The sequence below is a fragment of the Hyla sarda genome, chromosome 1 (genome assembly GCF_029499605.1).
Source record: "Hyla sarda isolate aHylSar1 chromosome 1, aHylSar1.hap1, whole genome shotgun sequence".
NCBI classification, from domain to species: domain Eukaryota; kingdom Metazoa; phylum Chordata; class Amphibia; order Anura; family Hylidae; genus Hyla; species Hyla sarda.
The window spans coordinates 432756318-432783180 of NC_079189.1; the positions used below are offsets into that span (position 1 = coordinate 432756318).

Genomic DNA, 26863 nt, shown 5'->3' on the forward strand with positions numbered 1-26863 from the left:
GAACCATAGCTCTACCTGCCAAAATATTCCCTTGCCTCATGATAAAGGACGTGCAACAGCTTAATAGTCACCATCAAACACAAGCTGCAAGAACACAGTTCATGAAGACTATCATCCTCTTCCTATGGAGATATAATGGTACCATGCTGTACAAAATAGATGCAATGTCCATATTCTGGCAAACGTGTGGACGGGGAACTTTAGTAACAGCTGAAACCACTGTGTACTCTACCACTTTTGATAAACTTGTCTTAATATAAAATTAGATTTGTGTTTCTCAAACACACCAAATTTGCCTGGATGAGGCAATGACAATCCACCTAAAACGGGTACGTGTCAGTCATGTTCATTACAATTTTCCACAACCAACTTTTTCTTTTTTTTGGTTCCACTTTTTCCACATGGACTTATGTTCGGATCTGATGCAGTCTCGCATAATCCCATTTTCTTCTTCTTAGACTCATCTTTTACAGTTTCTATCCTACTGTGACACTCTGATTCACTCTTTTTAGACCTTTTATCAGTTTCCGAATTAACTGTCTGGTCATCAGTTTCTGTCTTGTCATTTGCCCTTTCTTTTTTCTTCTTCTTCTTCTTCTTAAACCCATCCATTTTACCTTCTGGCTCTGCGTTCTGGTCAACTGTCTCCGCTTCATCACTTGGTCTTTTTTTCTTTGCCTTCTTTTTCTGTTGGTTATTACTGCTTCTATCCATAATATCCACAGTGGTTGTCTGCAATGCACTGTGGTTAAGAATGTCCAAGCCGGACACAGCTGCTTCACGAAACCTTCTCAGTTTCTCCTCTTCACTATCCTCACTGCCAGACAAAGATGAAGAAATAGTGAGCACTTGTAATTATTTACTAGACAATCAGACAACTAAAAAAGAATTTAATCTATAATGGAAAATAAAAACCACAGGATGAATCTTTACTACAGCATGAGACTCCCTCAGCAAACTGCTCATGGAACCAATACACTGGACCACCGCCTTCCTGCACCACCTGAAAAAAATGTACCCTCCTAGAAGAAATTTTATAGAAAAAAAAAAAAAAATCTAAAAAAAAAAGACCATGAAAAAGCATGGATGCAGACTGCATGCATATACCCTGTTTCCCCCTACCCCGAAATACACCCTACCCCGAAAATAAGCCCTAGCTGTATTATCGGGGCGGGCTGCAATATAAGCCCTACCCCGAAAATAAGACCTAGGCCAGTGGTCTTCAACCTGCGGACCTCCAGATGTTGCAAAACTACACCTCCCAGCATGCCCGGACAGCCAACGGCTGTCCCGGTATGCTGGGAGTTGTAGTTTTGCAACATCTGGAGGTCCGCAGGTTGAAGACCACTGACCTAGGCAATGCCCGGGCTGAAAATATTAAAAAACAAACTTTAACTTACCTTTGTCCTCCGTTCCCCCGTTGCTAAGGAACCGGCCTCACTGTTCTCCGCTGCTCTTGCTGCTTCCTGGTGTTGTGATGTCTCAGAGCCTTCAGCCTATCACCGGCCGCAGCAATGTCCCGCCTCTGCAATGTCCCGCCTCTGCCGCAGCAAGAACAGCGGAGGGACCATGAGGCCGGTTCCTTAGCAACGCGGGAACGGAGGACGAAGGTAAGTTAAAGTTTGTTTTTTTAAATATTTGCAGCCCGGGCACAGGAATACAAAGTACAGCGCAGCGGCTGATAATTATTTGGCAGGGGGGAGAGAAGCAGCGCTCGCTGGTGACATACGATTAGTCCCCCGATGTGGGGTGCAGCGCTGGGCTGATAAACCGGCAGGGGGGGGGGGGATATTGGGGGGCAGAGCTGCGCCCATCACATGATAATGATTGGGGGGGGGCGGGGAAGAGTAAATACCGTTAAATGTTGTTCAATGTACATACGGTACCATAATTAAATAAGCCCTACCCTGAAAATAAGCCCTAGTGTGTTTTTGGTGACTAAAATTAATATAAGACTCGGTCTTATTTTCAGAGAAACACGGTATAAATGTTTTGTATGGGATTACTCATTGTACAGTACACAGCATATACAATAATTCCAAAATTCTAACAGCTCTCATTTTCTTGGACTGTGATACAATCCCTTACTAAACAAGACCTTCTATACAGAGGTCTGTAAGTAAATCTCCCGGGCACAAATCACTTAACTGTGGAAGATGATATGATGTATATACATTACTATTTATATAAAGTTACACAATGTATGCTGCACTTTATACGATGTAACAAACCGAACAATAAAGAAAATAATAAAACTTGTTCCAAAGATTTTTTTTATAGCAGGTATTAATGTTCATTAGCTTATGGAGAAAAATAGTGGTGTCCTAGTTATTAGTGGATTTTATAATGTTATACTTCGTGTATACAAACTGGATCATTGATTTCTACAAGAACGGAACACTAGAATTGTAAACATTTTTAAGAAAGACCAAGTAAATACTAATAATTTAGCCATCCAGGCCTCCCTTGAACTTGTCTATTGAGTCAGACATCACAACATCATGTGGCAGAGAGTTCCACCGTCTCACTGCTCTTACAGTAAAGAATCTCTGTCTGGAATGATGGTGAAACCTTCTTTCCTTTAGATGTAGAGGATGCCCCCTTGTCATGGTTAAAGCCTAGGTATAAAAAATTTACTAGAAATCTATTTGTACTGTCCATTCATGTATCTGTACATTGTGATCATCTGCAGTGCCCCAATAATCTCCTCTTTATTAATATAGATTTTGTAACAAATATATTGTATATACTAGTGCGGCACGATATATAACAAAAACAATCGAATCGCGATTTTTGCTTTTTGCGATATGGCGATACGGCCCCCCGGAGTTTCATCTCTTCTTAGTACAGGGTGTAGGGCCTTTCCCTTTTCAGCTAATCACTGGCCGCAGTGGTATCATGTGTTAAGCCAGTGATTGGCTGTTGGGGAAAGGTCTTGTACTGCAGTAATAAACTAGGATCCCGCAGAAGATTTGAAATCCGCCCGGGAAACCCAGTGTATTACTGCAGTACAAGAATACAAGAATGTGCCAAGGGGGAGGGGGAATGTGACAAGGGGGAAGGAGAATGTGACAAGGGGGAGGGAGAATGTGACAAGGGGGAGGGAGAATGTGACAAGGGGGGGAGAAGAATGTGACACGGGGGGGGAGAAGAATGTGACACGGGGGGGTTGAAGAATGTGACACGGGGGGGTTGAAGAATGTGACACGGGGGGAGAAGAATGTGACACGGGGGGAGAAGAATGTGACACGGGGGGAGAAGAATGTGACACGGGGGGGGAGAAGAATGTGACACGGGGGGGGAGAAGAATGTGACACGGGGGGCGGAGAATGTGACACGGGGGGCGGAGAATGTGACACGGGGGGGCGGAGAATGTGACACGGGGGGGCGGAGAATGTGACACGGGGGGGGGCGGAGAATGTGACACGGGGGGGCGGAGAATGTGACACGGGGGGGCGGAGAATGTGACACGGGGGGGCGGAGAATGTGACACGGGGGGGGCGGAGAATGTGACACGGGGGGGGGCGGAGAATGTGACACGGGGGGCGGAGAATGTGACACGGGGGGAGGAGAATGTGACACGGGGGGAGGAGAATGTGACACGGGGGGAGGAGAATGCGACACGGGGGAGGAGAATGCGACAAGGGGGGAGGAGAATGCGACAAGGGGGGAGGAGAATGCGACAAGGGGGGAGGAGAATGCGACAAGGGGGAGATATGAAATAGGCGGTGGGCATAAAATGGGTATGTAGATGTGAAAATATTTAGGCCCAAAATTGCAATCGCACATTTTTACCATATCGTGCAGCCCTATTATATACTACTACAGAATAGTTCGAACACAATGTATAACTACCTACATTCCTTCTAAAACAAAGGTAAGGTCCAGCCACTCCGCTCTCAGGAACAGTATGCTTTAATAACTTATAAAATCGCAGGTACAGGTCAGACAGGTAACTAGTTTTGGCCTGTGTCTCAGGCCTTACTCATACACAACTAAAGTCTGGACAAAGCTCAGGTTTTGTAGGGAGAAAGGGGGGAGGTCTCGAAAATCTGTCCCCCTGATTATCACAGGTGGGTTAATTGTCTACACCACCTTTCTCCTACATTCACATAAGAAGTGATACATTTTTACAAGGCATTTAAAATGATTCACATATTATAAAAGAGTGATATTATGACCATAATTGCCAACATAGAGAAATTTCATATATTAATATAAGTAACTATATATGGCTCACATAACACGTTTTACTGTCAGTGGTAACCCTGGGCAACCGCAATGGTAACCCCTGGTAACCACAAAACAGGTAAAGTAAATTTTTATCTGCTGAAAACCATGGTATAGGTCACTCAAGCCATGTAAAAAAGAACAACATTTTGAGAGCGGGGTTGACAAGTAGACATATATATAAAACTACATAATTGACTAAAGAATATTTAGCCTGTCAGCAGCGCTGTCAAAAGCATTGCAATGTAAACTATTATACAATACATAAAATATATATAGTTCAAGGATGAGGCAAAGGTAAAATCCGGTTATTATATAATTTTGGATATTAGTATTTTCGATATTTTATAATCAAGGAAGAGAATGTTATAATTTTATTGTTTTTTTTATGTGATTTTAATATTTATCTCAGAATAAATTATTGTTTTTAATTCAGTGTAATTTTAACATTTATCTCAGAACGGATGCAAAGTGGGATAGAGGTTATGAGTCCCCGTCAATGTAACAAAGTAGTTGGCAAATTAATAATGTAACATTACATCCTGTCGTTTATTCAAACCTCCTGGATGGCGAGTATTCAGACGTATGATCCAATATATCTCGCGATCTAGGAGTTTTTGTTTATGATCTCCACCCCGAACCAGTGCGGTTACTCGCTCGATGCCTTGGACTACCATAGTGGAATATGATCCTCCATGGAATTCAGCACAATGTGCCGATACCATGGATGTATTCCTAGAATTGAAATGGGGGATATCTGACAGATGTTTGCGCACACGGATTTTAAGGGGATTACTGCTACAGCCTACATACTCTACCCTACAATCAACACAGGAGAACAAATAAATTAAAAATTTTGTATTACAATTGATATATAGTTTTACTTTAAATTCTTCTCGTGTTGTGCAGGATACAAATGTGGCTGTATTGTGCATAACCTTGCAGCATGTGAAAATCTTGTGTCCACATCTATAAGAGCCTGTGGTACTGAGCCAAGTTGGTTTAATGTCTGTCTCTGTAGAAAAAAAGACTCGGAGATAGTCTTTAGCCCAGTGTAGGAGCTTTTTTGGCCACACATTTTATGCCACCCGGTAATACCTCAGTAAACGCAGGGTCAGCCAAAATAATTGGCCTGTATTTATGGATAATTTTACTAACCTCCTCAAATTGTTGGCTATATTGTGTGGAAAAAACTACAGGCTTATGATCCAATGTATGATCTGGTTTACATTTTGGAGTTAGCAAATCCTGCCTATCTTTTCTTCTGGCTATTTTCCGTGCACGCTGCATAGACCGTTGGGAATATCCCCTGGCAACTAGCCGTGCGGCTACATTGTCAGCTTCGATCTCGAAGTCTTCCAGTCTGATACAATTGCGGCGTGGGGTGGTTGGAACGATGTTGCATTAAGAATGGAGTTAGTAGACATTTCCTTTCTAAATGTAGTTGTAATTACCTTCTCCAATTCACCATCTCCCCGCAGATGTAAATCCAAAAAATGGATGAATTGATTATGATGGGATACAGTAAATTTTAAGTTTTTATCATTGGTATTGAGATAGATGTTAAAATCATGTATGGCCGCTACATTGGACTCCCATATAAATAGGAGATCGTCGATGTAGCGGCCATACCACCGGATGGCACTCAAAGGGATTTTGGGGGCAAAATAAAGTCTCCCTCTCCCACCAACACATATATATGTTGGCGAGGGAGGGTGAGAATTTCGCCCCCATCCAAGCTTCCATGACCTGCAGGAAAAACCTCTCACCGAACATAAAGAAATTATCTGACAGATGTTTGCGCACACGGATTTTAAGGGGATTACTGGTACAGCCTACATACTGTACCCTACAATCAACACAGGAGAACAAATAAATTACAAATTTTATATTACAATTGATATATAGTTTAACTTTAAATTCTTCTCGTGTTGTGCAGGATACAAATGTGGCTGTATTGTGCATAACCTTGCAGCATGTGCAAATCTTGTGTCCACATCTATAAGAGCCTGTGGTACTGAGCCAAGTTGGTTTAATGTCTGTCTCTGTAGAAAAAAGACTAGGAGATAGTCTTTGGCCCAGTGTAGGAGCTTTTTTGGCTACACATTTTATGCCACCCGGTAATACCTCAGTAAACGCAGGGTCAGCCAAAATAATTGGCATGTATTTATGGATAATTTTGTGTTCGGACCTGCTACGTGCTTCCCTGAACCTTCGGCGCCTATATGCAATTATGGCTATGAATAATGGATGTCTGAAATCCGTGGAGGATCGCCAAGCTAGAACGGAACGTATGAAAACCTTATTTAACGTCACACAAGGTGAAATGCAGGATGCAGTTGATTTACGTATTGCAATGCAGCAATTGGAAGACGCACTAACCTCTAAACTGAAAGTTTGGTGGGACCTTTCAACTTTGCAAAAGTATACAGAAAATATGATGGTCCCCAGAGGTCTGCGTATCCAAAAGTTTGCAACAACTATTTATAATGAAAAATTCAAGGAAGAGTGGGAACTCTTACTAACAGACTCTTCTCTTCGTTTTATGAAATTAATTATGCAATATGAAGAGGATGCTTTGAAAGAGATAAATGCCAAAATCAATCTACTCCAAGCAAAGGTTACACAATTTGAACAACATACTCTGTTCATAGATCTGGACACTAAAATAATGAACAATATCGCTAAGTTGGAGTCTACAATTATGGAAGTGAAACAAACCAAATACATGAGAGACTTACAGGATTACAAGACCAATTCTGTTTATCAATGGTCGGATAAAGACAACCGAGGATCCACACCAAAGTCCATCTTATTAAAGAGATATAAAAATCGACCCTGGGGCGATAAATCCAAGAAGGAACTTAAATTCAGTTTCAATTCACTGAAACACTGGATTCGGCATCTGAGAATGAAGATCATGTGGATAAGAGCAATGTATCCAGACCTAGTGCAGCGTCCTCGCCTAAACCTACTAGACCGGGCAGTATTCACACGAGCAGCAGCAAAAAACGCAGAGCGGGGCGAAAACATCGGAGCCCCCACAAAAGGTATGAAGAAATACAACAAGAGAAGGTAGATTCTTTGCCTGTCTTTAATCTGTCCGGGAAATGTATTTCACGGGACCAATTGACTATGCTGTCTAAAGGGTTATCTTTTTCACCATCTTGTGGACTGAATCTGTTTGGGACTCTAATGGATGTAAATAGATTTGTTAGAAACCTAACGGTACGGCAACATTTTGCTATGATAAAAAATGATGATAATGAAAGTAATTTAAACGAATTGCAAGCATAATGGTTTCTGATAGAGTCCCTATATCACATTTTTCCTTCACAGATTTAATGGCCATTTCTAATCTACAGGATTTGGGTACTACAACTGTACAGGAATCTATTAAGCAATATAATATACCTAATCCAGATTTTTACCCAGTAAATTCTCGTACTCAGACCCTGGACATGTTCCAGGAGTCGGTAGAACGAGAAATTGCAGCCTTATCCTGTAAACCCCCCAAAACCAGATCCAACCTTTCGTCTAAACAGAAGAAAGCAATTATACAAATGGAGAAGGGTATGGACCTGGTAGTCCGACAAGCGGACAAGGGGGGGGGGGGCAGTTGTCTTGTTAGATGCTGGTCTGTATTACAAGTTAAATATGGATATATTAATAGATAGGACTACATACAGACCACTATCCAACAATCCAACTGACCTGTTTCAAAAACATCTCAAGGATATTGTGCACTTGGGCATGGAAAAGGGGTATTTTACCCAAAAGATGGGGGGAATATTTTGTAGTAGAACATCCCGTCACCCCCATATTTCATTCCTTGCCCAAAGTGCACATACCAGGTTTTCCACCTCAGATGCGGCCTATAGTTGCAGGCATACAGTCTATGAATGAAAGACTGTGTGCCTGGCTCGATTTCATGCTCCCACCATATATTCCACACATACCTGGATATATCAAAGATTCACAATATGTATTGGCTGCAGTTGATTAAATCAAGTGGCAACAGAATTTTATCTGGTTGACAGCGGATGTCTCTGCATTGTACTCAGTCATCCCCCACGATTTGGCAATTGTTGCGTTGCGTTGGTTTTTGTGCACATTTTCGGAGTACTCCCCTGACCTGCAGGAATTCCTCATTGAAGTGACAATTTATTTACTGTCACATAATTTCTTTATGTTCGATGAGAGGTTTTTCCTGCAGGTCACGGGAGCTTCGATGGGGGTGAAATTCTCACCCTCCCTCGCCAACATATATATGTGTTGGTGGGAGAGGGAGACTTTATTTTGCCCCCAAAATCCCTTTAAGAGTGCCATCTGGTGGTATGGCCGCTACATCGACAATCTCCCATTTATATGGGGGTCCGATGTAGCGGCCATACATGATTTTAACATCTACCTCAATACCAATGATAAAAACTTAAAATTTACTGTATCCCATCATAATCAATTCATCCATTTTTTGGATTTACATCTGCGGGGAGATGGTGAATTGGAGAAGGTAATTACAACTACATTTAGAAAGGAAATGTCTACTAACTCCATTCTCCATGCAACATCGTGCCACCCACCCCATGTGATAAGGAACTTACCTGTTGGAGAAATGATCCGTGCACGCCGCAATTGTACCAGACTGGAAGACTTCGAGATCAAAGCTGACAATGTAGCCGCACGGCTAGTTGCCAGGGGATATTCCCAACGGTCTATGCAGCATGCACGGAAAATAGCCAGAACAAAAGATAGGCAGGATTTGCTAACTCCAAAATGTAAACCAGATCATACATTGGATCATAAGCCTGTAGTTTTTTCCACACAGTATAGCCAACAATTTGAGGATGTTCGTAAAATTATCCATAAATACATGCCAATTATTTTGGCTGACCCTGCGTTTACTGAGGTATTACCGGGTGGCATAAAATGTGTGGCCAAAAAAGCTCCTACACTGGGCCAAAGACTATCTCCTAGTCTTTTTTCTACAGAGACAGACATTAAACCAACTTGGCTCAGTACCACAGGCTCTTATAGATGTGGACACAAGATTTGCACATGCTGCAAGGTTATGAACAATACAGCCACATTTGTATCCTGCACAACACGGGAAGAATTTTAAGTAAAACTATATATCAATTGTAATACAAAATTTGTAATTTATTTGTTCTCCTGTGTTGATTGTAGGGTAGAGTATGTAGGCTGTAGCAGTAATCCCCTTAAAATCCGTGTGCGCAAAAATCTGTCAGATATCCCCCATTTCAATTCTAGGAATACATCCATGGTATCGGCACATTGTGCTGAATTCTATGGAGGATCATATTCCACTATGGTAGTCCAAGGCATCGAGCGAGTAACCGCACTGGTTCGGGGTGGAGATCATAAACAAAAACTCCTAGATCGCGAGATATATTGGATCATACGTCTGAATACTCGCCATCCAGGAGGTTTGAATAAACGACAGGATGTAATGTTACATTATTAATTTGCCAACTACTTTGTTACATTGACGGGGACTCATAACATCTATCCCACTTTGCATCCGTTCTGAGATAAATGTTAAAATTACACTGTAAATTAAAAATAGTAATAAAAAGATTTTTATTCTGAGATAAATATTAAAATCACATCAAAAACCAAAAAACAATAAAATTATCTTCCTTGATTATTAAATAATATCAAAAATACCAATATCCAAAATTATATAATAACCGGATTTTACCTTTGCCTCATCCTTGAACTATATATATTTTATGTATTGTATAATAGTTTACATTGCAATGCTTTTGACAGTGCGGCTGACAGGCTAAATATTCTTTAGTCAAATATGTAGTTTTATATATATGTCTACCTGTCAACCCCGCTCTCAAAATGTTGTTCTTTTTTAATTTACTTTACCTGTTTTGTGGTTACCAGGGGTTACCATTGCGGTTGCCCAGGGTTACCACTGACATAAAAAAAAAATTCCAACATGTTTTACTATCAGTGTTATGTGAGCCATATATAGTTACTTATATTAATATATGAAATTACTCTATGTTGGCAATTATGGTCATAATATCACTCTTTTATAATATGTGAATCATTTTAAATGCCTTGTAAAAATGTATCACTTCTTGTGTGAATGTAGGAGAGAGGTGGTGTAGACAATTAACCCACCTGTGATAATCAGGGGGACAGATTTTCGAGACCTCCCCCCTTTCTCCCTCCATAACCTGAGCTTTGTCCAGACTTTAGTTGTGTATGAGTAAGGCCTGAGGCACAGGCCGAAACTAGTTACCTGTCTGACCTGTACCTGCGATTTTATAAATGATTAAAGCATACTGTTCCTGAGAGCGGAGTGGCTGGACCTTACCTTTGTTTTAGAATTCACGTTCCGGTGTGGTCCGCGCCCTCCAGGCATTTGGGGTGAGCTGAGCAACACTTCTATACTGTACCTACATTCCTTGATATATTTGTCTACAAGTATTTTATTAAATAAATGGTACCTTTTATGAAAGATTAGTTTAATCTCAGACATGTTATGAAGTATAACTGGTGGCACCAACATTGCTTGGATGACAGGAAGGTATGGGTAAGTCTATTTGTAGACAGCCTCAAGGTGGCAATAAATAATAGCATTAAAGGGGTACTCCGGTGGAAACATTTATTTTAGGTATTTTTAAGTCAACTGGCTCTAGAAAGTTAAACATTTGTAAATTACTTTACATTTTTTAAACCTTTCAGTACATATTAGCAGCTGTATATTACACAGGAAATTATTTTCTAATTTCTTTTCTGTCACAACCACAGTGCTCTCTGCTGACACCTCTGTCCATGTCAGGAACTGTCCAGAGCAGAAGAAAGTCCCCATAGCAAACATATGCTGCTCTGGACAATTCCTGACACGGACAGAGGTGTCAGCAGAGAGCACATCCTGTGAAACACAGCTGTTCAGTGTGAGAAGTGTGCGGGTGTGTCCCTGTTTGAGCTCTCCAGGACTTCCAAGAACTACAGAGGCAGGTGTTCTAACTGCTTTTCCCAGGAGGGTGGCAGACTCCTGGGGAGAGCCTCCCCTGCATGGAGCCCCGGAAATCTCGAGCCTCCACTCCCCGTTCTTCCAGGCTGGCGGGGGGTGGAGAGAAAACTGCAACAGCCATTGTTCCGGCCGGAGGAAGAAAATCTGGCAGAGTCTGCAGCAATGCAGGCTCTGCTTCCACGGCGACGGGTGCCAACCAGAGATCTGGAGGAAGCAAGGCGAGGAGGAAAAAAGTGGAGATGTGGGCAGAGAGAGGGCCCAAGGAGTCGAGCGATACATACTGCTCCCGCATGGCCGCACGCTTTGCAGAATATGACCAGTGCGGTAAGGAGCTGAGGATGGCCAGGGAGGATCTACGTGTGGCTCAGAATCTGGTGAGCACGGGGTCCAAAAAGAACAGGCCAGAGCTAAGAAAGAGGATCACAGCGCTGAAAAGCGAGATTGTGAAGCTGGAGGAGAGGAGAGACGAGATCCTGGAGGGAAGCGGTCTTTTCCAGGAAAAGCTGATTAATGAAGACCGGTTTGCCGCCACGAAATCCCCAGGTAAGGTGGAGGTGGATGATGGGGAGAGTAGTGGCGGTGAAGAAAGTGAGGATGGTGGTGATGAGGAAAAGGATGAGAATGTGGAGGAAGACGCTGTGCCTGTGGCTGCTCCCTGTGACACCCAGGCCACCCAGGACAGCTATATTGAACCGGCCCAGGTGGCTCTTCCTTCAAGTGAGAGCGAGGAGGATGATGTGGAGAGTGAGGCTGGGGGATTGCTAAGGGCGATAGTCATGCAGGAGTCCCCAGCCCACCTCCAGCATTTCACCTTTGGTGATGATCTCTGTGATGATGTGGCAGTGAAGAGGAAAAAGCAAAAGACACAAGAATCAGTGAAGTACGTGTTTGTTCCTTTCCAGCAGTCTGGGCCAGCTGCAAAGCTGGTTCAGGCTGCTGGGCCCCCCAGACTGCCAGACTCCGTTTCTGTGGTGGAACGGAGCCAGCATGGGGGGTACAGCATGGCGTCAGTAAAAGCTGCAGACGCAATAGATGTGAAGCCCACCCATCCTGCCGGTAGGGAGGGGCAGGATGGGCTCATGGTGGGCAGCGCGAGTTATGCCCCTGTGTGCTCGGGGGGCGGTTCCCCGAGTACTGTGGGCATTACCGGCACTGCGGGGCACTCCCCTGTGAGGGGGGGGGAGTGTCCGGGCGCCGGGATTATCCACAGAGCCTGTAAAGTTGGGTGAAGCAGGTGCTGGCGCTGTGGGAGGAGCTGGGGTGCGCCCGGTGGGGCAGCCCCAGAATCAAGATATGATATCAGCCATGAAGGAGAAACCATCGGCGTCGACCCCAGCAGCGGCTAAGCCAGCACAAAGGACTTTACTAAAGCCAGCCATACTACAAGTCCCAGCCAGCCCAGAATTTGTTAATCAGGACAAGAATGTAGGATGTGATATTGATGGGTGTAGTAGTGTTCTGGGTGAGAGGAGTGTATGTGGGAGTGTCAGTGGATTGAATGTTGATGGGAGTGGTAGTAGTATGGCTGGAAATAAAGAGGTTGAGAGTTGTGGTGTGAATGGTGTTGTAAGTGGTTCTGGCTCTGGGTCTGGTCCGGCTGCCCCCCCGGCAGTGACTGCTCCTAGGAGCTATGCTAATGTCGCTGCCGGGGGTTCAGGGGGGTCCCCGTCTCCGTCCGACCCTGGGGGCCATTTGCAACAGCGCCTCCTGGAGGCTCTACGCAGGGGCGACAGGTCGATCCAGGTAGAGGGAAGGGGTGAGGTCGACCTGTCTTTCTGGATAGAGAGGCACGGTTTGGGGGCTTTCCGAGAGCGGAATGGGGAGGTGGTCTGGTCCCTCCCGACAACCGGGCAGGACAATAACCGTAGGAATGTGGTCCGTCTGATTTGGAGGGGCGAGGATGCGTGCCCACCTCGCGCTAAAGTGGTTGAGCTCCTCCTTCAGATGGAATTCAGGGCGAGTGACATCTTTGCCCTGATTCACCCCTACGGATCGTCTGAGTTTGACGTCAGTTTCGTTCGGCCAGAGGGTCTCGAACTCTTCTGGTCGAATTACGAAGTGGCAAAAAACTAGCCCGGCTGGCGGGATTTCGGCGTAAAGGCGATTTCCCGTCAGAATGCTGTCAAGAAGGTGACCGTTTTGACCCGTAACGAGTCACTTTCTTGTTATGACATCATGACCTGGCTCGGACGGTATGGGGATGTGACGGACATGCCCAAGAAAAACTTGGATGAGCACGGGATCTGGTCCGGGGCCTGGACGTTTTCCGTCAAACTCAAGCGTTCAGGGAGTACGGTTGCCCACATTCCGTCAGCCGCCTTCCTTGGACGTGATAGGATCCAGGTCTTCTACCAGGGGCAGCCTAAGGTCTGTCACAGGTGTGGCAGCCCCACCCACTTTAGCGCAGCCTGTACTGTACAGGTCTGCGCTTTGTGTGGTGGGGTGGGACATCTGGCCGCATCCTGTAGGCAGATCCGGTGCCACCTGTGTGGTGTCCTTGGGCACCCATTTAGCCGTTGTCCTAGCGCCTTCGCCCGTGCAGCGGCCTCCGGCTGAGGAGAGCTGTGAAGTTGCCTCGGCCGGGGAGGGTATGGGCAGGGATGGGGGTGCAACAGGGCTCGTGAGGAGGAAAAAGGGCCCCGCCAAACTAAGGCGGGAGGAAAATCGTAGAAGGAGTAGGGAGCTGGAGAGTGCCCAGGTGACGGGGGTAGCTCCGGCCTCTGCTCCTGAAGCTGGCCCTGTAACCGCTGAAGCCCTAGAGGAGGATGTGCTGGATGGGGAGATCAGGAGGCTTCACAGAAAGGAAGGCAATATGGCCGACCCTTCCGATTCCTCCCACTATGAAAGTGTGGATGAGGAGAGTGGGGAGAGGCCTAAAAAGAAAGACAAGGGCAAAAGGAAAGGGAGAAAGAAGAGGTCAGAGCCCTCTGTTCCTTGTACTACGGGCCAGGTTCAAAATGGAAGCCTGACTGCCCCCCCTCTGGTTGACCTGTCAAACCGGTACCTCGTCCTCGATACCATCTCCTCCCCCTCCTTGGCTGGGGAGGGTGAGGGCGAGGTGCCTAGGGAGAAAGAGCCTCTGGGAGGAACTGGGCCCTGTCCTATTGAGGCACCTTCCTCAGAGGGCAGGGCTAGACCGGGGCCGGACGGAGACGGGGATAATATGGATCTATCTGAATCGAAAAAAAGATCCAAGAGTGGTCCTGCCCTCTCGTCTTCTTCGGGGGATGAGGGGGCAAAAAAGAAGGGAAAACAAAAGTAAAGGGTGTGGCCGTCTAATTTAATCACCCTGTATGGCGGCACTCACCCCATTGACGCTGGCATCTATTAATTGTGCCAGCATAAAGTCGGATACGGCTAGATTCGCAGCCTTTGATTTTCTCGGCCGCGTTGAAGCCGACATTTTCTTTTTACAGGAGACCAGGTTGTCAGATCTAGCCTCTCTGGTAAAAGCCAGAAGAGAGTGGAGGCGTGGTCCCTCCCACTGGTCTCTTGCGGCTGAGCCGTATAGTGGGGTGGCGGTCCTTTTTACCGCTCCTGTTGAATGCCGACGGGTTATTGAATTAGAAATGGGGAGGTGCCTGATCTTAGATGTCTTCATGAAGGGACAAGAGCTCCGGCTCATTAACATCTACGCCCCGCAAAGTAAGCGGGGCCGTAAAGATCTCTTTATGAGGATTAAGCCCTTTCTTTTTACGAGTCGGCAGGTGATCTTTGGAGGGGACTTCAATAATGTCACGAGGTCCCAAGATAGGAGAGGCTCCAATAGTCCGCTGACTTGCGATAGTGTGGCGCTGATTAGCATAGCTAGAGAAGCTCGCCTAGAGGATGCCCACATCCGGAGCCCCTCGGGCCACGCGGGTTTCACCTATCATCAAGGTAGTCGCAGGTCTAGGATAGATAGGTTTTATTTAAAGGAGGAAGCCGTCTCTTCTGCAGTGTCCGTGGTTGAGGTGGAGTTCTCCGATCACTGTATGATTTTGTTTTCCCTGAATGTTTCAGAAACCCCCCGGATGGGAAAAGGTTATTGGAAGCTGAATTCGTCCCTCCTGGAGGAAGCGGAGATAAGACAGTCCTTTGAGGATTTTCTTCAGAGTCAGGTACCTTTACTGGGCCTATGTAGTAGTAAGTCAGAGTGGTGGGAGATATTCAAGAAGGGGGTTGCGGGGTTCTTCCGCCAGCTCTCGAGCCTCAGGTCCCTGAACAGGTATCGCCTGTATCATGGTCTGAGGAGGAAACTCGAGCTTCTTGTCTCGACTGGTGGTAGCCAAGAGGATATCTCCAGAGTGAAGTCCTTGCTGATGAGGTGTCAGTACGATAGGCACGCATCTTTGGTTTTTGAGAGGGATTTCGGGAAGTACCGCTCGCCCGACCCTTACAGAAACTGTAAGATGTCAGTGAGTAGTAAAGTCATTTCAGGACTGATTGATAGTACAGGATCTCTGAATCGGTCCAGATCAGGGATCTTGGAGATCGTCAGATCCTTCTACTCTCACCTCTTGGGAAGGAAGGATCTGGATCGGGATGTGATGTCGGGTTTCCTGGCTGAAACCATTCCTGAGCCAGGGGTAGACCCCTCTCTTGGCGTTTTGGCAGAAGAGATCAGGGAAGAGGAAGTGAGACTGGCGATCGAGGGGCTTGCCCCCAAGAAGTCGCCAGGTCCGGATGGCTTAACATCTGAGTGGTACAGGACCTTTAAGGAGTCTTTAGCTCCCCTCTTGACTGAGGTATTCAATGAGTGTCTCTCCTCGGGCACTCTGCCGAAGTCAATGAGGAGGTCAGCCCTGATTCTTCTCTCAAAGGGTAAAGATCCCAGCCGTATTGAGAATTGGAGACCCATAGCTCTTCTCAATACGGACAGGAAGCTTCTGGCCAAGATACTGTTTAATCGGCTGGTGAAGTTTGCACCCCGGCTCCTTTCGGAGGCCCAGCACTGCACTGTTCCAGGCCGAAGCACCTTAAGTGCTGTCCTTAGTGTCAGGGAGGCAGTGGAGCGGAGTAGTGCAGGTTTCTGGAAGGGGTACTTGCTGTCCTTGGATCAGGCAAAAGCATTTGATCGGGTGAACCACGAGTACCTCTGGTCCGTCCTCCTGAGATATGGCTTACCGAGTACTTTTGTTAATTGGCTTAAGATCTTGTATGCAGGGGCAGAGAGTTTCCCACTGGTGAACGGGTGGTCTGGCCACTCTTTTGGAGTGGGGTCTGGAGTCCGTCAGGGTTGTCCTTTGAGCCCGCTGTTATATGTGTTCGCGATCGATCCCTTCCTTAGGAGGGTGAGTTGCGGACCGTTGGCGGGAGTCGGGATGAGTTTGGCGGAGCCGGGGGCCATCCAGGGGGTAGTGGCATACGCCGACGATGTCACTATTTTCGTCTCCTCAAGAGAGGGGGTTGATGTGGTGATGTCGGAGGTGGAACGCTACTCGGAGGCATCCGGGTCTAAGATCAACCGGGATAAGTGTGAGAGTCTCTGGCTGGGAGGGGGGGATCCCACGTTTGATCTCCCGGACACCCTTCCAGGGCCCCAACAATCAGCAAAAGTCTTAGGCATCACATTTGGCCAGGATGATTATCCCACCAAAAACTGGGATGGTAAGCTCCAGGATGCCACTCAGAAGGTGGACCAGTGGAAGGGTTGGTCTTTGACCCTCAGGGAAAGGGTACACCTGATCAAATCGTACCTGCTCCCCTTGTTTATCTATCTGGGCAGCGTATGTATCTTGCCAGAGGCTTACTACACTAGGATCTACAGCCTGTTTTTTCAACTGTTATGGGGGAACAGGATGAACCTAGTCAAGAGGGAGGTTACGTACCGCACGAGGAGACTAGGTGGTTTATCTATGGTAAACCCTGTGGTGTTCTTAACAAACACCTTTTTAAAAGCTAACATCTCAAACCTCTGGTCAGAGAGGGCTCCTCCGTGGGTACTCTCCTGCAGGGAATGGTTTCGGCCTTTCTTCCAGTAATGGGAGACAGGAGGGCAAGTGAAGGACCTCCGTACGCCCCATGGATATCTTCCGGCTTACGCTATCCCGACTCTGAAGGCGGTACGTCGGTGGGGTCTGGGAGTGTGGGAGATCAGGACCCAGTCAAGGCAGTTCCTTGACAAACGGGTTCTGTTGACCCACTTCCAGAAGCCTCTGGCGCTCAGGGACTGCCCAGGTCGGGATCTGAGGGTGGGGTTGTACCTTTTAAACATGAAAAGGATCCCCCAGAAGTTTTGGGACTTGGCCTGGCGCTGCTTTCAGGGGAAGCTATATGTAAGGGACAACCTGAAGTGCAGGAACTGATGACCGGGGATGTCCCCGAGAAGAGTGTGGGGACACGCTGGAAAGCATGGACCACTTCCTGCTTCATTGTCCCTTTAATATAGGGGTTTACAACCGGGTGGGCGCTTCCATCGGCTGGAGTCAACTTGCCGGCCTTACCTATCCGGAGTGGGCTTATGGGGCATTCAGGACACTGGGTGGCCGAGACCGGGGCACTTTATTCTTAGTTAGTTTAGTGGTTAGGTACTACACGTGGAATGCACGGTGTTTAGTGTCGACCCAGCAGAAAATCCTCTCCGAGGTGGAGGTCTGTAGGAATATCACCGGTGACCTCGGGAAGATCAGGTCTTTGGAGTATGACAGTCTTGGTACCAGTAGGGCTTCTCTCCTGTGGAGAGGGTTTTCTTTTGATGTGCCCTAGGTACTAGATCTTTTGGGTAGAGTACCTTTATTTTGGATAGGGGAAGTGTGATAGGGATAGAGATAGGGTGAGAGTAGGGTTAGCTTTAATGGAGGGATAGAATTAGGGAGAATTGTAGGGGGAGTTAGGAAAAGAGTTAAAAATTATTTTGGTGTATCAAGTCTGCCATCCTTCTTTCTGGTGGTGGGCTAATGCATGTGCACGCTAGCTTTTTTGTTTTGTTTTAAGCTGATATGGCATGAAGGGCTTACAGGCGACCAAACTTGGGCCTAAAGTGGGTTGTGGTTCAGTGTCTGTTAGTTAGTATGTATAAGTTTGTGTATAAGGTGGTTGGGTGGAGTGCTAGGTGGGGAGGGTGTATTTGTGGGTGGTGGTGTGTTTTCGTGTTTTTGGGGGACCTGACATGGGTCAGTTAAGGACAGAACTTTGTAAACTGTAGAGGAACGGTATGGACTCTGACCCATGTGCAGGAGGGGTGGTGTGGGTGAGGGCACAGTTCTAGTGTAGGGATTTCCTGTTATTTTTTTTTTTTTTTTTTGGAGGTTTCAGTAAATAGGGTGCATATATTTATGTTTATATACTATATTTTATTAATTTCTATTAGTGATTTTGTATCTATTTGGTTTTGTATCTACATTGTTTTATATTGTCTCATATTATAGTTATGGCAGTCGGACCAGTTGTTGTGTTATGTGTTTTTGTTTATTTATTTATATTTTTAATTTTTATATTTTTAATTCATTTATTTTCCCCTTTTGTTTTGTTTCCCGAGTATGGATGGTTTTGAGTCACAGCCGGGTAGTGCTAATTTTATGTTTATGTTTAAGCCAAGTTGTGCTGTTTATTTTTATTAATTTATTTTTATAATTATTATTATAATTATTATTATTTTTTTTTTTTTTACCCCCCCCCCCCCCCCGAGTATGGATGGTTTGAGTTACAGCCAAGTAGTGCTAATTTTATGTTTAAGCCAAGTTGTGCTGTTTTTATGTTCATTTTTGGTATGTGTGTCAGTGTGTTTTTGTTTGTTTGTTTTCTTTTTGCTTTGTAAAGCGGGGCTGGCCGGTTAGGCAGGGTTTTGTTTTTGATGTATATTATAGCTGGTTAAGCTTGTTTTTTGTTGTATTAGATAAGTTTTGTATTTTTATAATAAAAAGAGTGTCAGCAGAGAGCACTGTGAACAGACAAAAATGGAATTAAAAAAGAAAAGAACTTCCTCCTGTAGTATACAGCAGCTGATAAGTACTGGGAGGATTAAGAATTTTTTTTATAGAATTTACAAGTCTGTTTAACTTTCTGCCACCAGTTCATTTAAGAAAAAATGTTTTCCACCGGAATACCCCTTTAAGCCCTATTTTGACTCAGGAACTAGATAGATTTACAGCTTTCTAAGGCCCACTATCTGACTACAGGCTGCCATTTATTGCTAGTTATATAGATAGTATTTGGTGAGAGATAAGTAGGAATTTTGAAACCTTCTACTAGTTCAGTACTGTCATACAGCAGCATTTCTAAAGTCAATTGGTAAATGCACTCTCGAAGGATTACATAAGGATAAAAAATGCAATTTATACAGTTTTCTCCTATGCCACTATTGTAGTGAAGGTGTCTTACCTGGTAGAAGAAGCCACCCTGCGTTTCAACGTTGGGGAAGGTATTATTTTCCCAGGATCCCCGGGAACGGATGTAGTTAAAAGCCGAAAACCTTAAATATAAAAAAAAGGGATAATGGGCATGCACAAACACTTCATTTCCTTTATACTATTCAAGCACACAATTTGGCCTTTGGACAGAATGCAATATAAGGAATCATTTTATACCCACCAGCCATTAGGCTGTGACAGCATATTTACATGTTTGTTAGTTCCTTTAGAATTGTTCAGGGTGTTGTAACCTTTTATATGTCCCTCCTGAAGGAAATATGTGTTTGTGTGTCTGGCCAGAAGGTTTCACAAGCGCTGCAGAGTGCAGCAAGAAAGCTGGGCAGACTAGACCGCGCTGTACTGCACAAGTGCATGCAGGGGAATGTTAATCAAGCCAAGCGGAGTGCGGGCAGAAGACAGTACTGTGTGTCACTTCTTGATAGGAGAACTTAATATGCCATAATAAATATGTTCAAAATAGAATTTTAGAAATGTTTTAATTTGCTAATTTATGAAAAATGAAAAGAAAAACTTATTGCATATAAAATAAGTATTCAGAACCTTTGATATGACACCTTAAATTTAGCTCTGGCACCTCCCATTTCTCTTTATCATCTCTGGGATGTTTCTACTCCCTGTGGTAAATTCAGTTGACATTATTTGGAAATACACACCCCTGTCTTTATCAGGTCTCACATTTGACATTGTGCATATTAGAGAAAAAAAAAGTCATGAAGTGGAAAGAACTGCCTGTAAAGCTCAGAGACAGGATTTATGGCAGGACAGATCTGGAGAGGGGTACCAAAAATTTTTGCAGAGGAGCACAGTGACCTCCATAATTCTTAAATAGAAAAAGTTTGAAACAACCAGGACTCCTCCTAGTGCTGACCGCCCAATCAAACTATGTATCCAGGGGAGAGTGGTAAGGACAAGGGTCTGGAGGAAAAGCACTGCTCATCGCCTGCTCAATACCAGCCTACAGTAAAGCATGGTGGGTTAAACATCATGCTGTGGGTGTTTTTTTTATTCACAACTGGTACAGAGAAACTAATCAGGGTAGCGGGATAGCGGAAAGGAGCAAAGACAAAGATATTCCAAATAAAAACCTAATCCAGAGTGCTCTGGACCTCAGACTGGGCCAAAGGTTCACCTTTCAACAAGACCGTCATCCTAAGCACACAGACAAGACAACACGGGTGGCTTAGGGACAACTCTGTGAATGTCCTTAAGTGGCCAAGCCAGAGCCCTGATTTGACACAATGGATCATCTTTGGATAGATCACAAAATGGCTTGTACCAACAGTCCTCAAAGTCTAAAAACTTTTCTGATGCACTGTAGATGCTATTTACACAGATGTGGGGAGATTTATTAAAACCTGTGCAGAGGAAAAGGCAAAGAGTTGCCCACAGCAATTTTTAAAGAAGCCTCTGAAAAATGAAAGAAGCGATCTAAATGGTTGCTGTGGGCAATTGCACCAATCTTCCTCTACACGGGTTTTGATAAATCTCCACCATGAGTTGATAATCATATAATGCGGGATATGTTAGGGAGGAGTAATTCTACATCTGCTGGATTTTGCCTCTCTTTTCTCGTAGGTCTCCTTTCATGTGTAACAACTAAATGTGAAAGTACTAATAAGTGACTTATATCAGAATTCTGATATGGCTATTGTGTCATTCTGTTAGTTACCTTCATCTTCAGATTCTGATGCTGTAGACTCCTGATTGAAGCTGTTACTTCCTGGAATTTCTTTAATGCAGCTATAAAACACAGACAAATTATCTATCCTGTTACAATGCAGGAATTATACAGAACCCATGTTTAAAGTGCTTTTTTCTTACTTGTCTAACATGGTGGCAAGCTTTTTGGCAACATGAGTGCGGAATTCAGGGGTAGTTTGTAGTTCATTTCCATCATGCTCATGGCTGTCAGGTCGAACCCTACAAGACACTGAAATGTTTAAAATGACTTCAGCAATTATATAAAATATAATTATGATAATTTACTATACATACCGTAAACTTGGAATAACAGGAGAAGCAGAATTCTCTGGAAATTGTACAGTTTTTTTCGCTGAACCTGTAATTTAAAAGAATGTAACAATGGAAATCTCCATATAGTGAGAACATTTTAAATTAACAAAAATAAAAAATAAGCATCTCAGATTAAGTAAGGATCCATGGAATTATATCAGAGGTGAAATGGTGAACTAATTGACCCCTTGCTGCCACAAAGATTTTTGTTTTACATTTTTTCCCCTCTTCAACTTCTAAGCACTCCGGCCCCACCTTCAAAGACGAGCAGAAGTGACAGCCTGCTTAGTTAATCACTAGATGAAACGTGACTGGTTGAGCGGCCCGTTAAGCTTGCTTGTTTGAGGGTAGGGCACCATTTTGTCTCCGACGATGTTTGAGCCACCATTTTGGGGTACATATGAATTGTATGATTTTATATGATCTTTAATTCACTTTGGTAATTTTGGCAACTTAGACATTTTTTTAAGATATTCACCATTTAGTATAAATGACGTAGTAATTTTATTCTGCAGGTCAGTACAGCTATGGCAGTTACACAAGGAAAGATATGAGGTCGGCACTGCTTGCTTACTGTCTCTGCACTTTTTCATGTGACTTGTCCAAGAACTCCAGCCAAATGACAAACAGCAACAAAGGTGCTCAGTCGTACAGGGTAGAAAGCACAACGGCACTCATGTACTGTGTTTAAAAATCCAGAACTTCTTTATTGTGAATAAATCAAGCTGTCACTTCTACTGGGGACCATATTTCTATTTCTGGATAACCCCTTTATAGGAAAACTCCAGGATAGGGAGGCTTTTAAGCACATTGAACATTCTGCCAGGCATTAAAAAACAACATTTACTTACCTCCCGCTGCTCCCTCTGATGTTCCACTGCGGTTCTGGATGCTTTCTCTTTGGGGTTTCCTGTGGTTAACGCTCCATGCTGTGGCTCGGCAATCATTGGCAGCAGTAATGTCCCATCTGGGCCAGTGATTACTGGGTTGCAACCTGAAGTATTATGCTGGGGCTTAAGACATCAGATTGCAGCCAAGAATCACTGTCCGAGGCAGGACATTGCTGCCGCCAGCGGGTACCGCAGCAGGACAACTGAGGCATCAGGGAAGAGGCAGGAGGTAAGCACGTTTTTTTTAATTATTTATGCCTGAACATTAAATTTAAAAGGAGTACACCAGGATGTATTTTTCTTCTTTCTGCAGCCTTTGAGCCCATGATGCCTTTTATATTACTGTGTAATATACTACTAACTCTTTGTGCTGCTTTGTCCCGTTTTTCATGCACAGGATCCACATCCAGAATGTAGTGCAATTCTTTCTATTTTACTGTTGTCCCTGACCTTTTTTAGCATTCCATGCAGCCAGACACAATCTATAGGATTTATCAAAATCTTTGTAGAGGAAGAGTGGTGCAGTTGCCCATAGCAACCAGACTGCTTCTTTTATTTTTAAAAGAAATATGTCATCAGTGTCACCAGCACTTACCGGTACAGACAGGTAGGGCAGGTGACACTAATGACAATGGTATTTACTAGGGATGTCCTGATACAGTTTTTTTAAGAACGAGTATGAGTACCGATACTTTAATTCTAGTACTCGCCGATACCAAGTACGAGTACTTATATTTTAAAGGGACTCTGACACCTGGGTGACCCGGTTTCTGGCGCTGTTTACCATATGATATGTGGGTCCTTGTTGTGTACAATGGAGGCGGCTGCTGTAGTATGAGCCAAGATTTCTCTCTTCTCCATAGGGCAGAACAGGGTGGTGAGACCGATGACCACATGGTGAGCAGCGGTAGAAACCGGGTCACCTGCACTATCTACCTATAAATTCAAGTTAGTGCAGGAGACTCTGCTGTAAGATTGCCTTTAATAGTAGGTAGTATCCCCTTGCAGACATTAGCAGCCCCGCCAGGCAGTCATTAGTAGCAGCCCCCCTTGTAGACAGCAGCCCCCCTGTAGACATAAGTAGCAGCCCCCCTTTAGACAGTGGGCCCCCATTTAAACGACAGCATGGCCCCCTTTAGACAGCAGCAGGACCCCCCCCCCCTTTAGACAGCAGCAGGGCCACCCCTTTAGACAGCAGCAGCAACCCCCCCCCCCCCCCCCCCCGTTTAGAGAGCAGCAGGGCCCCCCGCTTAGACATTAGTAGCAGCCCCCTCCTTGCAGGCAGCTCACCTCCTCGGGTCGGGTGCTGCCCCGTTCTCCCATCCGCATCGTGTCGTCCTATGGAGGAGCATGTGACATATACGTCACTCTGCTTCCTGCGTGGCGTTACGCTGGGCGCAGGGGAGGAGGCGGAGTGACGTGTGTGTGTCACATGCTCCTCCATGGAACACTATGATGCGGATGGGAGAACGGGGCAGCAGAGCGGCACCAGGTATCGGGCATGGTATCGGGGACATTAAAGGAGATGTCCGGTGCTTACTTTTCTTATTTGATCCATTCCGGGCTGAAAAGTAAAAGAAAACACATTTTCTCTTACCTGCATACGCTCCCCCGGTGCTTCAGTACAGGTGTTCGGTCCCTGGGCTGTATTCTTCTTACTTACTGTTAACCTGGCATGTCACACAGAGCTTCAACCTATCACCGGCCGCAGCGATGTCCCGCCTCGGCCAGTGATAGGTTGAAGCTCCATGTGAGGTGCCGGGCTAACAGGAAGAAGAATACAGCCCGGGGACCGAACAGCTGTACCGGAGCACCGGGGGAGCGTATGCAGGTAAGAGAAAGCATATTTCCTTTTTTCTGCAGCCCGGAGCAGATACAATATGAAAACTAAGCACAGGACATGTCCTTTAAACGAGTCCCCGATACCGATACCAGTATCTGGACATCCCTAGCATTTACATTGTCTTGTTCCGTGCTGTGGTTCTCCGACAATCCTCTTCAGTATCTTCAGCTCCGGGTCCGACTTGGAACATAGACGGAGCTTAGTGACGTCACTACTGTTGTTTGCTAGCAGTGGGACCCAGCAGAGAACAGCAGCAGTGATGTTGTTGGGTCTATAATATTCTGATATATTGATCGCTATATCTATCATGTGGAAGGATGGAAATATCTCAAGCTAGAGGCCTTGCAACATAAGTGACTTATGATACGTCACACTCAAATGACCAATCAGCATATAAAACGATGATTTGATGCATAGTTTTACCCTCCGCTTTTTGTCAGATTGTAAAAACTAATGTGATTTCTGGATAATAAACAGAACTCCCTGGAGTCAGTACCGAGGAGGGAATTCATACCAACATTGTCTGGTGTGAATTTGCTGAAGTCGACACTCAGCAAAATAGCACAGCGGTAGTCACTCAAAGTTTAAGGCCTCGCATTAACCCTTCCTTAACAATGTCACTAAGCTCCGCCCATGCTCGAAGTCGGGCCGGATCTGAAGATACAGAAGAAGATTGACAGAGAACTACAGCACAGATCAGGACAGGACAAGGTGAGTACTGTTGTCATCAGATTAGTGCAGGTGACACTGATGAAATATTTCCTTTTAATAAGGCCTCTGAAACATGAAAGAAGCAATCTGATTGGTCCCCTGATTGGCTATGCTGCAGCGGATGGGTGGATAACATTACTTTATTAAATTCCTTCCACCCAACCGCTGCAGCATAGCCGCACTCCCTGAAGACCATGTGACTTATGACATATTGTCTCTGGCTGCTTGGAATGCTGGGAAGTCTCAGTAAAGTAAAAAGACTTGCACTACAGCACTTCTGAGTGTGGGTCATGTGCATGAAAACCGGATATGAAGGAAATAGAAGTAAATTCCACACAGTATTATAACTCGGGCTCCCATGCCCTTTAATGACCCCCTCCAGGCTAAACACATTTAGCTAGTCTGTCTGGTACCATATGCTACAATGTCAGCTATAGGCAAGAAATCAGGAGCAGACCCTCAGTGACTGTGTCTACTATACACTACATATGACCGTATTCTATCAGTATTTATTGGCTGGGCTCCCTCACCAGGAGGCTCCCATGCCGCTTCTCGGAACCGCTCCAGATCCTCAGCGCTACTACTGCTGTCAGAATCAGCCTCCTGCGAGGTTTTCCTGGGCGCCGCCATCTTGGATCACGTGTCCGGCGCAGAGCACCCGTGCAGTTGTAGTTTCTCGCAGTGTTTGGTGAGCGGCAGTGACGTAGAAGGGGCGGTCTTCCTCTGACGCTTGGTGATGGTGGATCTCGGCTTATCGGAGGTGAGACTTCCTTCTCCCACTTATTTCTCCGAACAGACTGACCTGTAGACGTGACGGACAGCCTGCCCGGGCCTCTTGTCACCAGTGGGCACTGTGTCCTCGTCCCTCCTGTCACCAGTGGGCACTGTGTCCTCGTCCCTCCTGTCACCAGTGGGCACTGTGTCCTCGTCCCTCCTGTCACCAGTGGGCACTGTGTCCTCGTCCCTCCTGTCACCAGTGGGCACTGTGTCCTCGTCCCTCCTGTCACCAGTGGGCACTGTGTCCTCGTCCCTCCTGTCACCAGTGGGCACTGTGTCCTCGTCCCTCCTGTCACCAGTGGGCACTGTGTCCTCGTCCCTCTTGTCACCAGTTGGCAGTTGGCACTGTGTCCTCGTCCCTTTCCCATATGCTGGAGAAGCTTAGAGTCTGGGCTAATCTACTTACCTGGGTCCGTAGGTTATGATTCAACCAGTGTGTCATCCGGTGCTGCCCTTTACCGTCTGTATAACTACAAGGCTCAGCATGCAGTGCAGTCTACAGGAGAGCCCCATAATGTTACAGTGATTTCCTTCCCTCCCGTACAAGGTGGGTGACATTATGTAAGAGTTTTATTGACTTTTATGGAGACTGGTTGTTACATTATTGTCATATGTATAACATGTGATCTGGATGTGCTGATCTCCCATGTGCCCTGGCACATCCTGAATTACTGTCTGACACAGGGGAGCCCCCCACTAAAGATGTTCCAGACATGACTTCATTGCAGGGGATGCATGTATGTACTAAAAGAGACACCCACAGAGAGTATACAGGTCCTCTTAATTGGGCACTGTCAGATACAAAAACTTTTTATATGTTGTACATCTTGGCAAAACATTAACCTTTCTAATATACTTCATAAGAAAGTGTTATTTCCTGTTTATAGAAATCATGGCTTATAAAATCATGGCTTTGTCCAAGCTGAAGTACAGACATGGACAAAGCTCAGTAAGTGAGGGTGGGCTAGCACTCCTGTGTCTGATAGTACCCCCCTGTGTCTGATAGGACAGGAAAGAGCGCAGAGGAGTG

General features: G+C 45.3%; 1 protein-coding gene across 2 annotated transcripts; it reads right to left on the minus strand.

The window, feature by feature from the left end:
* Position 1: 1 nt before the first annotated feature.
* C1H12orf43 (chromosome 1 C12orf43 homolog) lies at positions 2 to 26376 on the minus strand. Of its 2 annotated transcripts, none has more exons than XM_056530584.1 (6): positions 25587 to 25798; positions 21595 to 21658; positions 21421 to 21519; positions 21269 to 21339; positions 19550 to 19640; positions 2 to 817 (listed from the first exon to the last, which is right to left on the minus strand). In XM_056530584.1, the coding sequence occupies exons 1-6, from the start codon at positions 25684 to 25686 to the stop codon at positions 337 to 339; spliced, it is 906 nt and encodes a 301-aa protein (XP_056386559.1). In that variant the 5' UTR covers positions 25687 to 25798; the 3' UTR covers positions 2 to 336. The 2 variants fall into 2 exon arrangements, with proteins under 2 accessions (XP_056386559.1, XP_056386550.1); XM_056530575.1 differs by lacking the exon at positions 25587 to 25798 and adding an exon at positions 25859 to 26376 and having other exon boundaries at positions 337 to 817.
* Positions 26377 to 26863: the final 487 nt, after the last annotated feature.